This window comes from Lithobates pipiens, unplaced genomic scaffold, assembly GCF_037356315.1.
Source record: "Lithobates pipiens isolate NorthernLeopardFrog02 unplaced genomic scaffold, aLitPip1_a1.2 Scaffold_8, whole genome shotgun sequence".
NCBI classification, from domain to species: domain Eukaryota; kingdom Metazoa; phylum Chordata; class Amphibia; order Anura; family Ranidae; genus Lithobates; species Lithobates pipiens.
In genome coordinates, this window is record NW_027507903.1 from 504769437 (window position 1) to 504786229 (window position 16793).

General features: G+C 42.5%; 1 protein-coding gene across 3 annotated transcripts in view; it reads right to left on the reverse strand.

Annotated features, from left to right (window-relative positions):
* Positions 1-10965: 10965 nt before the first annotated feature.
* The window catches only part of LOC143960560 (uncharacterized), a 91210-nt gene continuing 85382 nt past the window's right edge, over positions 10966-16793 (reverse strand). For all 3 annotated transcript variants that reach the window (XM_077469279.1, XM_077469278.1, XM_077469277.1), the window contains 4 exons: positions 16634-16771; positions 13695-13855; positions 12286-12374; positions 10966-11826 (listed from right to left, as the gene is read on the reverse strand). In XM_077469279.1, the coding sequence (XP_077325405.1) occupies positions 11595-11826; positions 12286-12374; positions 13695-13855; positions 16634-16771 (620 nt within the window). In that variant the 3' untranslated portion in view covers positions 10966-11594. The remainder of the gene's footprint in view (positions 11827-12285; positions 12375-13694; positions 13856-16633; positions 16772-16793) is intronic.

Genomic DNA, 16793 nt, shown 5'->3' on the forward strand with positions numbered 1-16793 from the left:
ACCAAAGCCGGGCTACATCAGGGAGGGGAAAGGCTGGGTCCAGATCCAGGAAGCACGATCACTGTATAACCAGAGTGGAAAATGGCAGAGCCGCTACGGGGGCAGGTGAGACCGGAGATGAATGCTGGAGGGGCAGCGAGTACGAGGCTGAGCTGCAAGGTGTCTGGACACCATAGGATGCCTTCCTGACCAAACGCTCTGACGCAGGCACGCAGGCAGACATCGGCAAGGCCTGATGGATCAAATGGATCAGAGCAGGAGATGTGATGAGTATCACAGCAGGTGCCGGAGCTTGAGTGGTATACGATTACATGTTTTGGGGTTTAACCCCTTCCTCAGATAACACACTCAAGATCCAGCATAAAACAGAGATTTTATAGTCACGAGGCGAAACAACCAATCGATCCATCACCAATCCAATCATCCAATACCTGGATATCGTAACGAATATCATGGAAAAACATTTAAAAACAAAAATAAATATTAGTGTTAATTCATTATCGTACAAGGGATTAAAATATAGGCCCTCATCACTATGATGATGATGACCTATATATTTTGACCTATAATATAAGCCTTTGGGAGGGGTTGACTGCTTGCCCTTGTTACTCTGACCGACGTGCACCTAACCCTTCTGAACATACACACACATATATATATATATATATATACACACACACACACACACACACACACACACATATATACACACATACGTACAAACACAAACACACATATACAAATCCATTCAGTATTGAAAAATTGGATTGGGCACATACACTCGGCCACAACTCATAGACCAATTGTGGCTGGCACAGTTTTATTTCCAGATTGTCCCAATACATTGATCGTTTTTTGCAGCCGATTGTTCATCAATAACTTTCAAACATTAGGGACTCTGGACACATTATTGAAATCTTACATGAGTATAGGTGGGAGAATCAATACCTATGGTATCAATCAATACCCATTCAAATGTGAACATCATGTTCTGATCTTTATTGGGGAATTTTATTTTGTATATAGAGTGTTTATGTGGTGAGTTTACCCTTTTCATTGAACAGAGTTTGGATAACACAGGGTTAAACGAAAAGGTCATAAATTAACTGCACATTATCTGGACAGAATGCTTGGGGAGATAGTGATGTGTTCCTGCTTAGGAGATGTATGTTAGCTTGGGGGGCTGCAAACTCTGGAGGGCTCCAACACACACTCGTTGCTATTCCAACCCTTCACATATTTCCACATAAACTTCCCTCCTGGCATTAAACTTTGCCCGGTATTGTGCTCAGCTTACCACCTCAAACTGATGTTCCTCCCTCAGCTCACCTCTCTCCCTGCATGTCCTGTGAGCAGAATAGCTGTGCTCCTCCTCTGGGTTCTCACATCATATGGCACTGAAGATAGAGGAGGGGGGGATTCAGTGGGACACACACAGCAAGTATGCAGGAGACGGGGGGGGGGGGGGGGAGATGAGGAGACAGAAAATCAGGAGGGGCCGGCGGGGAGGAGCGCATCACGAGAGGTCTTACTAAATACAATCTCTTAGCAGCAGGGACCTGATCTACCCATCAGCTAGCTGTGATTGACAGGTAGATCGAAGAGGAAGCTGTCATGGGGCCCCCTACTGGCAATTCGGCTTTTACTATTGCGAGCTGTGTCGTGGCTGCTGATGTAGCACCTGCCACACAGCTCGCATACTTCAAAGTCCTGCAGGACACGGCTGCTAATGGGAACTGAGTTCCTGTTGTGGAAAAAGTACAAGAACACAGTTCCCATGCGTTCCCGCAGGACTTGAGCCCTGTATGTACAGAATCGTTAGGCAGAAGCATGGTAGAATAACAGTCCAGGGTCAGTTCCAGATCAGGCAGAGGTATGTACAGAATTGGCAGACAGAAGTGTGGTTGAATAACAAGCCAGGGTCAGTTACAGAGCAGGCAGTGGCATAAGGGGTGTGAAGACAGGAACTGAAGATTATGTTTACCATATTTCACTAATAATTTATTGAAGTATGATAATGCCGAAAACATTCACCTATGCAGGGGCCTGGTTGGGAAGGACATTGGGCACAAAAATAATATGTGTCTCTTCTGACTCCTACTCCGGTACACACCTGACATTTTTTTTTACGTTGTTGGCCTGAGAGGGATTTTATCGGGAAAGTGGTGTTCAGATAGTTGACTAAGAACATCTGATCGAATGTTTTCTGGTGGGCTGTTTGGGAATATAAGGGCAGCGAACCTGCCAATTGCACAGCTTAAGCATAAAATGTCATGGCTTATGATAAATGAAAGGTTAACAGCTCTAGCACATTATAGGATGAAATTGTTTCATAAAATATGGGGCCCATGGATTGAATATCCCATGGATTGAATATCTGACGAATGACCCCAGGACACTTGCAACCTAAATCTACCCTAGAGAAATGTGCCTCAGGGCACGGGACCACAGCCCATGACCCTCCTCCCACCCTTCTTCAACTTTTCCCTTTCTGACTTTCCTTATTTTACCCCCCCCCCCCCCTTTATAATTTACAACTATCAGTTCTCAATTGTGAAATGATCTGTAGCAATATTGTTATCACTCACTCCCAGCAGGGCTCGGCCCACACGGGCTATGTTGGGTGATGCCTGCCTGGTGGGGGGACCCAGATTCCCCCGAAGAGTAGCTGGGGGACTGGTTCGCCTCAGTGGGTGGGGATTATGTGGGAGAGTTGGATAGAAAATGAGTTACGGACCATAGATGCGGTTGTTACATACGAAGTTAAAAATGAATAGCAGACTATGATACATATGTCATATATAACTTAACAAGCAAAATGTAGTCAACACTGGAAGGTAATGATGGTCTAGGTATGACATGAGAGGAGTAACTCCCAAGTAAATTAGAAGACTATATGTATAGCTCTTTGCATAAGTTGTATTTTATATAATGTAAAGTTGAGACCTTTGTTCAATACGTTGTAAACCTTTAATAAAAACCATTAAAACTATAAGGGCAGTGAAAACTTCCTCCTGGTAGCCAAGGAAGCATTTGGGGTTTTGGGTGGAGTTGCGGTAAATGACATATGAGTTGTATATGGGCAATTGAAAAAAATAAATTGCGACTTTTTTGAGCATTTCGGCATTGAAGTTGACTCCCCCCCCATGAACAAATTATATTCATAGATTAATTTTGGTTTTTGGATGGGGCCATTCCTTCTGGGGATTTCCACAAAGGTATTATTGTGGATCAAAGACAACATGTAGCCGTGCCTTTTGTCTCTCCACTTCACTGCCAAAATCTCCTTATTTCGCAGACTTGTTGTTTCTCCTTTTCTCAACTTCTTATTGACAAGACTTTGAGGAAAGCCCTTCCGGTTCTTTTTGATGGTGCCACATGCTGGCGTCTTCTTTCGGTAAAGGTTGTGGAATAGGGGCAGAGATGTCTAGAAGTTGTCTACGCATAAATGGTAGCCTTTCTCTGGTAGGGGGTATATGAGGTCCGAAACAATTTTCCTGCTTGATCCTAAGTAGTCTGGGCAATTAGGGGATTGCAGCTGGGTGTCCTTCCCTTCGTACACTTTGAAGGCATATATGTACCCTGTGACTTGGTCACATCATTTGTATACCTTCACCCATAGTGGCTCCTTTTGCTGGGAATAAATTGTTTGATTTTAAACCTGACACTAAATTTAACAAGGGACTCATCCACACATATGTGTTGGTCCAGGGTAAACAGCTGGTGGAATATTTCTGAAAAATTATTTAGTAGTAGCCGAATTTTGAAAAGCCTGTCATAATTTGGGTCATTTCGGGGAGGGCACTGGGTATTATCATCAGGGCCGTCTTTAATATTGATTGGACCCTGGGCAAAACTTTTCTTGAGGCCCCCCCCCCCCCATGCAGTTTTGCTCTCCACCTGCTCTGAGACATATAATAAATAGCAGCTGGACTCAAAATCATTTTAATGAATCAGATCGGGCGGCTATTGCGATTGGTTGCCAGAGGGTACAGTGTATCATTACTGCTCACTGACTGGTTGCTAGAGGTTACAGCACACATTACGGCTCACTGATTAGTTGCTAGAGGTTAGAGCACATGATTTCTGCTTGTTGATTGGTTGCTAGAGATTACTGTGGATATGACCTCAGGGGGGCATGATATACATATCAATGCTGCCGCCATCACTATTTACATATGAATGCTGGCAATTTACATAAAAAATAACATACAAAAAAAATACAATAAATTGAAGATCACTGAAATTCATGCATGTGATATAGATATTTGCTCACTGCGATCTAATGGCATTGCAGCCAAAAGTGATTTATATAAATAGTCCCAAACAAAAGTTAATTTAGTGATCTATAAAAATTCTTCTGTACAGATAGTCATTCAGAGAAATAGTGACCAGACACTGTAAAAGCACCCCACGTGTTTTAGGTAAATAGTCTGCTTACCAGAGGTATTTGACTCCTTTAATTAAAAAGAAAGTCAAAGACAAGCCATCAGCCCCAGTGCCCGGTCAAGGCACAAATACATGTATGCAGTCACTTGGCTTGTGTATTTTTTTATTACATTTTAATAAATAGGTTTACGCTACGGGTTTCCATCATTCCTTTTACATATCCCATGCATAATCTCTGAGGAGGAAGAGTTCCATATATCTCCAGGTTACATTAATGTGACCAGGCATTATCCTGCCGAAGCTTCTTTTGACTTTCTTTTTAAATTAAAGGAGTCAAATCTCTCTGGTAAGCAGAATATTTACCTAAAACACGTGGATTTTTATAGATCACTAAATCAACTTTTGTTTGGGACTATTTATATAAATCACTTTTGACTGCAATGCCATTAGATCGCTATGAGCAAATATCTATTTCACATGCATGAATTTCAAATATCTTGACTTTATTGGATTTTTTTGTATGTTATTTTTTTATTGGTTGCTACACATTTATATCAACATGTATTAGTACATAAGTGCCCTCTGCACATTATACAATCACATTTTTGAGTATTACAATTACCCCCTTGTTGGAGCAGCTTCACTTGTTTTTTTAGTGTTTATACTAGGCGCGGAGTACACACTAATTTTTTATCAATAAGGACGATTGGACTACACCACTCACTATGGGATTCATCTATTACATCAAGCTACAAAATCCTCCTTATTGCTTCTGAGACTACTTGGCTCTGAGCTTCTGGGATGCAATAAGGTTTTAAGTTAACTTTCACCCCTGGCTCTGTCACATTATCATGCCTTATTACTAAAGTTACCCCTGGAAGATCAGAGAAGAACTCCCTATTTCTTAGTAAAAATTCCTTGGTCTCTTGTTTCTGGCTTACGGACAGGGCCTCAGCGATCTCTACCCCAGGCACGACTACCCCAGTCATCGCCAAGGGAGCATGGACCACAAGGGATCCTCTGTCTTTCCAGGGTTTCAATAGATTGACATGATAGATTTGGTAGGGCTTCCTTTTGCCAGGCTGATGTACTCTATAGTTAACTTCCGCCACCTGTTCTAAAACCTTGTATGGCCCTTGCGATTTCGCCAGAAATTTGCTCTCCACCGTACTTACAAGCACAAGAACTCTGTCATCTGGGTTAAAGTTTCAGATGTTGGCTGAATGGTTATAGACTCTAGCCTGAGCCTGCTGAGCCCGTTGCAAGTGGGATTTAACAAATGGGCATGACTTTTCCAATCCGGTCTTGCATTTGAGCAATATGTTCCACTACACTTTTAAATGGGGTTGCCTCTTGTTCCCAAGTCTCTTTTGCTATAGCTAATAGGCCTCTCGGATGTTGGCCATACAGCATCTCGAAAGGGGAAAGCCGGTGGAGGCTTGGGGTACCTCCCATATAGAAAACATGAGATAGGGCAAGAGCCTGTCCCAGTCCCTACCATCTGCCGCTACCACTCATTTTAACATTCCTTTCAGTGTTTTTTTGAACCTTTCCACTAGACCATCTGTTTGTGGGTGGTACACAGAAGTGCGTAAGCGATTCATTTTAAACAATTTACACAACTCTTTCGTAACCTTTGACATGAAGGGTGCGCCCTGATCAGTTATCAGCTCCCGAGGAATACTCACACATGAAAACATAAGAGAAAGCTCTTTAGCAATACTCTTAGCTGAGGGGTTTCTTAACAGGATTGCCTCTGGGTACCGGGTGGCATAGTCCAAGACAACCAGGATATACTGGTGCCCCCCAGTGGACTTAACCAGGGGATCTACGATATCCTTGGAAATCCTGTCAAAGGGCACCTCAATGATGGGTAAAGGTACCAATTTAGCTAAAGTGGAGTCCCTAAGCTGGGCCAAACTTTTCTCGGGTCGTGGGCAGGTCTAATTCCAGAGGGGGGCTCTCTGTGTCACCTGCAAGGACCTCCAAAATTTGCAGATCCTTTCTCTTCATTCTGCCCCACCAGCGGTTCCGGGCAGTAGGAATCCATTCCAGCTGGGGGCCCGGCTCCCTGGGCATTTCTCCATAAGTCCCAGATAAAAGGGAAGTCTCGCCTGAGGACAGTGTTATACATGAGATTTGGCACTACTCCAACCTCATGGTCTATGGTGCCACAGGGAGATTCGAAAGACACAATGGCCATGGGGTAGCACTTGGTATCCCCATGAATACAAACAACACCCATTAGCTGTTGCTGCAACTTTTGGGGGTTCACGAGACTGGCATGCACTAGAGTTACTAGACTGCCAGAATTCAGCAAGGCAGTCATCTGGCAACCGTCCACTTTAATGACACAAATCTGTTTCTCAGTACCACCTGGCTGTTGTGGGGTGCCTCCTGGTGTAGCAACAAAAGAGCTTTGCTGGCTCATACTGTAATCCATAGATTCCTGATTTAGCGGACAACTGGCAGCCAGGTGCCCTGCTTCTTGGCAATGCCAGCACACTATAAGACCTCAGTCCTGGCGGGTCTCCCATTGGTGATTGAGCCTCTTCACACCTTGCGCCTTAGGAACCCCAATTGCATGTACCACCTTTTTCCCCCACTTTAGGGCTGGATCACCTTTTGATGGGCTTCTCTCTCCTGGAGAAGGATTCTTTGTGTACTACCCCCAAACAAAATCCTCAGTACACAAGTACCGCTCCACAAGGGCCACCAAATCATTGGCATCTTTAGGATCAGCTCTCTCAGCAAACCGCTGTATAGGGGTTGGAAGGGCTCTCACAAAGCAGTCCACAATGGCTCTCTCCACGATTTGGGCTGAGGTGGCAACCTCTGGCTGTAACTGCATCCATGTAAGGTGAAGGAGGTCATACATTTGGGACCTTGCAGGGTGGTCCCCCTTAATTTGCCAAGAATGGACACGCTGAGCTCTCACAGACATTGTTACGCCAAGGCGTGCCAGAATCAAATTTTTCTGAGTTTTATATTGCCGGTCCTCAGCAGAATTCAGATCAAAATAAGCCTTCTGTGAGTCCCTGGTCAAAAAGGGGGCAAGGACCTCAGCCCATTGGTCCTGGGGTAGCCCTTCACGCTCTGCCACCCTCTCAAAAACTGTGAGGAAAGCCTTCACATCATCCTCGGCTGTCATTTTCTATAGTGCAGCCTGCCCTACAACATTGTCCACATGTAAAACCTTGTCATTCAGGGATTGTACCTGACTCTGAATAAGCTTATTGAACTCCTTCTGCTCCTGCATGGCCACTTGGGTAGCAGTTATCAACAAGCGATTAGTATCTTGTTGGTCTGTGCATGCTTGTACCAGATGTTTGATTATTTCCTCCATTCTCTTAACAGTATACCGATACTAGTGAATTATTTTTTATTTTTTTAAATGCTGCTGCATTTGTGCCCGCATTCTTCACCAATTGTAGGGGATCAGACTTAATGTAGGGACAAACTCACAGTTTCTTTAGGAAAACATCATATTTAATCCACAGGATATTCTCAAACAGAAGGTTAAGGGCATCTTGCCATTAATAAAACAAAAATAAACTTCTGCTCTACCGAGCCTGTGTCCGTAGTCTGACCAGTCCTTGGTTTTGTAGTAAATGTCCTTACAAATGCAAATACCTTGTATCCAAAGTCAGGGAATAAGCAGCCATGCTCCTAGTTGCCTCCTCACATGGACCAAACGCTCTCTCTCTCTGAGAGCTAGGACCAGCTGCCTTAATCAAGACCTAAAAAGAAAACATTAAACTGCGGTCCATGGACTTGGGAGTCTCAATCAAGACTCCCAATAAAACCAGCCCAGAACGGACTTTACCAATACAGGGTAAAGAACTATCCTTTACCCTGAAGTCTTTGCTGGTATTATCTTAGATTGAAAATCGAAGAATCCGTGGAGGAAAATATATCCCATCAATCACTTTTCCTGAAATTTTAACCTGTTTTACAGGCACCCCGCTACAATATATATATTTATATAGTGTAGGGTGACAGATATTTTATTAACTAGGTGGGCGGTCTCTTCCAGGAATGTCCGTGTACTGAACAGTGAATCTTTATCACTGCTTAATAAACAGACGCCTCGGTTTTTCTGTGAATTTCTGGTACTGTAATCTCATTATGTCTCACAAGATTCCAGTATCGGGTGCGGTCTTCACTGTTTGACGCATTTGTAGATCGCTTAACTCCTCCAAAAGGAGAAGCGATCTACACCGCTTCATAAACTGGCACTCAGCTTACAACAATCTCCTCTGTGAATGCCGGAGAACCGGAGCAGTGAAAAATTTTCACTACTTCATAAACGGACACCAATATACACTATATTGTACATTGCATACTTCTCAGTTACTGGTTGATAATCAGTCCCTGACTATTTTAATTAAGGTCTTCTTTTTTAATCTATGCTCAGATAAAATGTTAGCTCTCCGACTATATTCAGGGTATACAAAATTATATGTAATGGAAGAGTTTTATTTTTTTGATTGTGCTGAAGTTTATACATGTCTGTGAGACTCTTATTTGTGGCACAGCAATCTAAGCCACATCCACTGTTCACCACGCTATGTGTGCCACATTACTTCTCCCCTTGGAACATCCAAAGGTGTCCCAGGTCTTTTACAATCCCATAGTGTATGCTAAAAAAAAAAAAAAAAAAAAAAAAAAAAATTGCTGTGCTCCACTAATGTGGGGTTGGCTTCAAGAAAAGGTGGCAACCCTAGATTGCACCTAGGAAAGAAGACCTGCAAACAGTGCCACTGAGCTTATGGAGGGAGGTGTCTTGCATAGTGCTTCCTACATGTGCACTCAGCACCAAGAGGATACAAAATGGGGGCCATGCATGAACCAACAATGTCATGGTGCACAAGCAATGCCACCGGAACCACCCCAGCAGGGGTGTACGGAAATAGGCTGCGTTGGTAGTGGCTATGTCGTGGCAGGGAATTTTGAAGCAGTTCACACAATGTCACTGCCTGAGACTCTGGAGAACAGCCAGCCTCGGATGAGAGAATTCTCTCTTTTCCTTCCATCTAGTCCTTGCTTCCATGTGCCATAGTTATCCCTTCTTCCTGCCTTCCATGTACCATAGTGATCTTTCCTGCCTTCATTGTGCCATAGTGATCCTTCCTGCCTTCCATGTGAAATAGTGATCCTTCCTGTCTTCCATGTACCAAAGTGATGCTTCTTGCCTTCCATGTGCAATAGTGATCATTGTTGCCTTCCATGTGCCATAGTGATCCTTCCTGCCTTCCATGTACCAAAGTGATCCTTCCTGCTTTCCATGTGTCATAGTGATCCTTCCAGCCATTCATGTGCCATAGTAATCCTTCCAGCCTTCCATGTACCATAGTGGTCCTTCCTTCCGTCCATGTGCCATAGTGATCCTTCCTGCCTTCCATGTACCAAAGTGATCATTCCTGCTTTCCACGTGCCATAGTGATCCTTCCAGCTTTCCATGTACCATAGTGATCCTCTTTCCTGTAACACGCATTGCAACCTGCAGGTCACCATCTCCCTAAAATGTCCCTCATTCTCAAGTTCAAAAGTTGGATGGTATGATGATATGTATCTTCTGCAATAAAAAAAATCTTACCTGTCTGTTGGCAATCTTCTATTGCATGTGCACTGAGCTTAATACCAGAGTGCATCATTAAATGTATTTTCTAAATACAAGCAGTGTAAGTACTTACATGTGACCTGGTATCAGCCTCTTGCAGATCCTGTACAGCAGACCTCAGAGTGGGGGAAGAAGAAGTGGCACAAGGATCCAATCACTTCATGTGTGGGTAAAAACATGCTGATAGGAAGGAAAAGCAGAGTAACAGAGAGATGAGCTTATAACTGTGCTGCTTCTCTTTAATTGTCCAGTCAGGGGTGAGTCCAGGGTGACCTAGGCTCAGAAGAAGTGGGGTTAAATGATGCTGACTAAGGACTTCCAGCAGCAGAAAGTAGTACTAAGGGAGAAATCTCTGGATTGAAGCTGAATATTAAAGCAAAAGCTGGTTTGGCTTTTTTACCTTTTAATAAAGATATTAATTTTCATTCAGTTTTTTGGCTGGAACTCTACTTTAACCTCCCTGGCAGTTTTCCCAAGTGTGGCTCTGGGTTAAATTTTAGTACCATTAGCGTAACCCCCGAGCGTGGGATTGCAGTGCAGGTTCCTGGTGCAGGTTACTTACCTTGTTCCCAGGATCCTGTGATGTCCCCCCACTGTGTCTGCAGGCTGTATCCTCTGGCTGATGCCTCTGTGTGCTGGGCACCGTTCCCTGTGAGCGTCGTGACGCACGGGGGCGGAGCATGGCGGCAAATTAAAAAAATAGAAAATTCATAACACATACAGTACACTGTAATCTTACAGATTACATTACTGTATGAAATCATTTCACATCCCTTTTGTCCCTAGTGCTGTGCACAATGCCCTGCATGCAGTTTTATAATATATATACGGTTCTTTCTGCCTGGAAACTTGAGATTGTTCATAGCAACTAAAAAGTTTCCCTTTACGTCAAAAGTGGTTTTAGACCAGAGAGAAAACAGCGATAGTAAATTAGAACACTTGCAGAATTGAGCGATAGTGAATGGTGGGGAAATTCAGTTTATTATTTTTTTTTTTATAATTGTTTAGAGTTATTTATTATATTATAATTTGTGATTTTGTGTTTTAAACTTTATCACACCTGGGATATCTACTAGACTCTTGTTTAGACAGATTTAAGTGTGTTATTGCTAAGAATTACAGACCTACAATATAAAATGCCAAATTTCTATGCAAAACAATTGTACCGCTTTGAGGCGCAAAAATCTGACATAATCATAATCATACCACGATGGTGGCTACACACAAGAATAAAATATGCTGAATTTTGATTTCACCCCTCAATAATTGGGCAAATGATTGAAAACTGAGATGAATGTAAAAGAGAGTTTGACTTCATTCCACAAAGTGATTAAACCGAGCGGAGTAAGTGATACATAACATTCTCGTTCTTTGGTTTGAAGCTTCCCTAGAGGTTACCACTATCAGTTCGTGACTGCTGAACTGACCAACTGCAAGTAGAAGCACTTGTAGAAAATTCACACAAACATAGAGAGTGTCTCTGTTTGCAAGGGTTCTAATACTGTAAGGCAAAAGAGTTCATGAAATAGGTAACCCTGTTAAAATTTGTTGAGTCCAATGACTGGCTCCACTACGATATCTGTTAATGGCTGGTCCTGAGGAAGGACTTCCCATTGGTTGGAGGAATGGTCCAGACTCTAGGTGCAGGCCATGTCTCCCCCGCTACCTGCCGCACACTGATGCTGGTGGTAGAGATGAGCTGAGAGATGGGCCCGCGGGAACGGAGGGACAAGCGGGCTGCCATGAGTCCCATTCGGACGCAGGTATCAGTGTCCAGTTTCGCCAGGACCCCAGACAGGAGACCGGCCATAAGACTGTGGAGACAGAACGACAAAGATGATCGAGTATTATCACAAGACACACTGAATTGTGGCTGAATCAGACACAGAAATGTACAGATCTACAAAGACAAAATAGAAGAGTTGGTTTTGTTTCCTGAACTATAAAGAGTCTCCTGACTTCTCTCAACATCACCTTTACCATTTCCCCTACTATTCTTTTGCCAAACTTAGCCACAAAGTTGCAGAGGTGTCTAGAAGAGGCAAATATAGCAATAACGAATAGTAATAATAATAATAATAATAAATAATTATAAGTAATATTTGTTTTTGTAGTTTTAAAGTTTTCAGATTCCTGCTCCTCCTCTCTTGACCCTGCTATCCTATGTGCTGACCTGTGAATCAATATAATACATTAATAATATAATACAGTCCTTCTTTTCATCTATTTCTGCATTATTTTAAAAAGTAATATTAGTAAAAACTACAACAGACCTGTCTCCAGCTCCTGAAACATTAACAATTTCGTCAGTAGAGATTGGGGCTGCAGGATAATGTAGGGCACACAGGTCTCCCCATGATGTCTGATAGAGTAGAAAAAAAAATGTAAATATAGGGTTATAATCATACAACATAATTTAGATACGTTTATGTCTCAGGGTTTCACCATATTCACTGGTCATCCACCTGCATTCTTAAAGTTGAACTCCAGGCAAAAAAAAGTTAATTCAAAAAATTCCTCTATAGCCACAAAGAATAGAAAACTACTTTGTGTGCATTAAAACAAAAATCAGCAAATAAGAGAAGTTTACATACATTAAGTATGTGTTTTTGTATGTATGTTTAGGTATATAATATATTTGAAGAGTAACTTCACTTTTCTTGAAAAAAACAAAAACAATCCCTGCTGGTTCATCGGTGTACATTTCATGGCTTTTAACAAACATTTTGCAGATTCCTACCTGTTTCTACTCTGAAGGAATAGCTCTTTGTTTGATTATGCCAAAGTATAGCGCAAATCTGAATGGGAGTGACTTTTTCCTTATCGGCTGATGCCCTTACTGTGTTCTAATGAGGAATGTTGCAGTGTCTGCATCCCACTAGAAGTAATTAACCCCTTGGGAGTATCTTCATTGCCTAAAATCTTGCAGACTTGCAGTGAAGACTTCTGGGAAAATCAGTGAGCCAATCATACAAGCAGGAAATTACATTTTATTACATTTCTGGGGAAGTCTCATACACTGTGTACAGAAAGCCTCCAGGCTGCCATATCACATTGATTGAGAAGGATTGAAAAGGAAAGGTCATTTTTAATAACAAAACATTTAAATATGGCTTGGGTAGCAATTGTATGTTATATATTTTTTGCTCAAATTTTTTTCTCACAAAAGTGGAGTTACCCTTTAAAGTGGTTGTAAACCCTTACAACACACGTTGACCTACAGATAAGCCTATATTAAGGCTTACCTGTAGGTCCAAGAAATATCTCCTAAATCTACACGGTTTAGGAGATATTTGCTGAAAGACAGGCACCGCTGTCTACGGCGCATGCGCCATAGACAGCGGCGCGCAGGCGTACTGAGCGCGGCACTCGTCAACGGCGATATGCCGCGCGTGGCAGCTCCCGTGCGCTTGCTTCACCAAATGACAGCGGCGGAGCAGCGAGACCCACCTAGAAGATGGATGCGCCGGACTACAGGGGACAGCGGTGACATCGCTGGCTCCTGTGTCAGGTAAGTGACACATAATGGACTACTATGAGATGCATAGTAGTCCATTATGCTTTACCTTTGCAGGGAATGAAAGAGGAAGTAAACTCATCAGGGTTTACTTCCTCTTTAAGAGATCGAATAACATGCAATACACTGGAATAATCAGTTGACTTGTCTTAGATTTGGACCCACCTTGTTATTTGGATGTAAAGACAATACTCCATTGCAGCTGTGACCACACAGGAGGACCCCATGAGCTCCCAGAGTTACAATGACGCAGTGCAGGTTCTCCAGTAGTGGCAATGACAGGGTGATCGCCATGTCTATGACATCATCCAATTCACACGGAACATCTGAGACAAGGGAACAACAACAGAGATATTCAATGTCGACCTGCAATGGAAATCAGCCCTAAACTGAGGAATAATGAAAATTTCTAGTCTCTAAGAAATGATTTGAACATTGAGGACTGTCTGTCATTACATCAGTTATTTTTTTCATTAAGAATCCTTTTATAAATGAAGTGTTGAAAGACATTGAGAATAGAGGTATCACTCTGTCAATCACCTAAAAGGTCAGTATGATGATATTTAGATACTCTGGGAGGTAAGAGACGCCATGCACTTTTTCCCTTGAGACAATTACCATCATGATAATCATTTTGTCATTGAAAGTTTCATATGTTAAAGAGACACTGTTCCTAGTCCATTCATTTGTACAAAAAGCTTCCCATAAGACTATATGTGCTTTTGATATATTTTATGTTATTTAATTTTAAAAACCTCCCTTTTATGGACAGTCAAAAGCTCAGAGACTGCTGCTTGATGCCACCATCTTGCATGTAATGTCAGCAGCCCCAGAAAAGTCCAAGCAGTCACTTAAGTGACATTCTATAGTATTCCATTTCACTCAAGTGGCTTTCTATTTTATTCCCCTTCACTTCTCCCCCCTACTTACATAAAAGGTTATGTAGGGAGATGAGAGGAGGGGTGGAGGAGCTGGGCCAGCAGAAACAGTTATTGGACACTCCCAGAAGAGGATAGGGATATGGCATGTAAGAAGGGAGGGGCTGTGCTATGGACCTGACTCTTCCTAGAGTAGTCACATTTTACCTGTACATGATTTATTTTTTCAGGTCTAAGGCACACGCACTCGCTGCCAGCAATCTGCTCCTGCTGTGGTTGGACACAGCGGGAGCCAATCAGTAGGTCTGGCGGACACGTTGTCCACCGGACCCGCCGATCATTCCCAAGACAGACAGAACGGCGGACTGGCTATGTAAACAAGGCAAATCACCGTTCTGTCAGAGGGGAAGGTGGAGATCTTGTGTTCCTGCTAAGAAGGCATATGGATCTCTGTCTTCCTCCAGACAAAGCACCCCCCCCCCCCCACAGTTAGCATTCCCAGGGAACACATTTAACCCTTTGATCGCCTCTGATGGTAACCCCTTTGCGAAAAAGTGACAGTGAATTTTTTTTAGCAATGATCACTGTATTGGTGTCACTGGACCCCAAAAAGTGTCACTAAAGGCCCGTACACACGATACGAAAATAGGATGGAAAAATTCGTAGAAGCTGTCTGACGATTTTCGGATCGTTAGTATGGTGCTTTCGACAGCCGATTTTGCTTTTTCGCCAGACAAATGCTGGATGTGCAGACTATAAATTTTTTGTCAGATGTGAACTCAGAAACCAATTTTAATTTCATTAGTATGGTTTCTGTACAAAGAAAATCATAAGAGCAAGACTACGCATGCTCAGAAACAAAAGAATACATACAAAACTATTCAACACATCATGTCACTTCTGACGTTGTATTCTGTCATACGAAAATTTTCGTATTGTGATTAATCTCTTCACTTTCGACATGAGACTAGCATGCCACAAAAAACGGACATTCAGTTATACAAAAATATGATCGTGTGTACGAAGCTTTGGTGTCAGATTTGTCCAGTGTAATGTCGCAGTCCCGGTAAAAATCGATGATCGTCATCATTACTAGTAGAAAAAAAATAAAGAGTCCATAAATCTATCCCATCATTTGTAGACAAAATACACACTAGTATATATATTAGCCTAAACTGATGAAGAAATTCGATTTTTTTTTTTTTATTGGATGTGTTTTTTAACAAAGTAAAAAATATATATATTTTTTTCAAAATTTTCAGTTTTTTTTGTTAATATCGCAAAAAATTAAAACTGCAGAGATGATCAACTACCACCAAAAGAAAGCTCTATTTGTAGGAAAAAAAAGCACATCAATTTTATTTGGGTACAAGGTCGCACGACCTCGCAGTATGCAAAAAATGGCCTGGTCAGACAGGAAGGGGGGGGGGGGGGTGAACCTTCCGGAGCTGAAGTGGTTAACTTGGTGACAGGGTCTCTTTAAAGCTGAACTCCTGGCAAACGACTATGTTGAAATACAGACAGACAGCATGAAATGTTAGGGACCTCACTTCTCTATAAGTCAGGTCATACACGATTTGAATCTTCCTGCTGAAACAGACAAGATTTGAACCATGTATGGGCAGGCTGAATGTATCAAGTTGATTGATCGATCAACTTAAGTACAACCAGCATGCCAGCTTCCCCCGCTCTAACCCCCCCCCCCCCCCCCCAATGGCCCGGCCAGAGGAATTCCTGCATCAACACGGTCTGTCTCTTGATGGGGGATTCAAGACAATTTCTTTCCTGCAACCCATTATTGCAGGAAAGAAATTTGCTCCGTGTATGGCCGGTTTAAGGCAGTTTCAAAATACCGCTTGGTGACCTGCTCCCAGCCCACTTCTAACTGGACAATGAAGGAGAATTAAAACACTGATTTCTCTTGACAGCAACTTTATATTTGGAATTTACACATGCAGCCATTTAGAAATCAGATGAAAGGTTTAGCGTTGGAAAACATTTTTTGATAGATAAAAAGTGCATTTTATATACAACTATATAAATCAGACCAACATGAGGGACAAATGAGGAGCAAAGAGGGACAGAGGGGCATGCTTCAAATCAGGTACAGTCCCTCGAAATCAGGGACAGTTGGGAGGTATGCTGTTTTCAGTTTACTGAGAGATCAATTCTGTTTGCATTTAGGAAGAATTGGCTCAGGTGTGTCACCATTATCTGTGAATTTACCGAAGTTGACTGAATAACCTAATGTCCTGTTGATGGAAATGAGCTCCTTAAGGTTCGGTGAGATGTAGGTTAAGGCTGTCCAGCTGTCAGATGTGAAGGGTTTAGATGCCTTGGCTACATCTGTAGGCTCATAGCAAACTGCCAAAGAAATAAAGAGAAC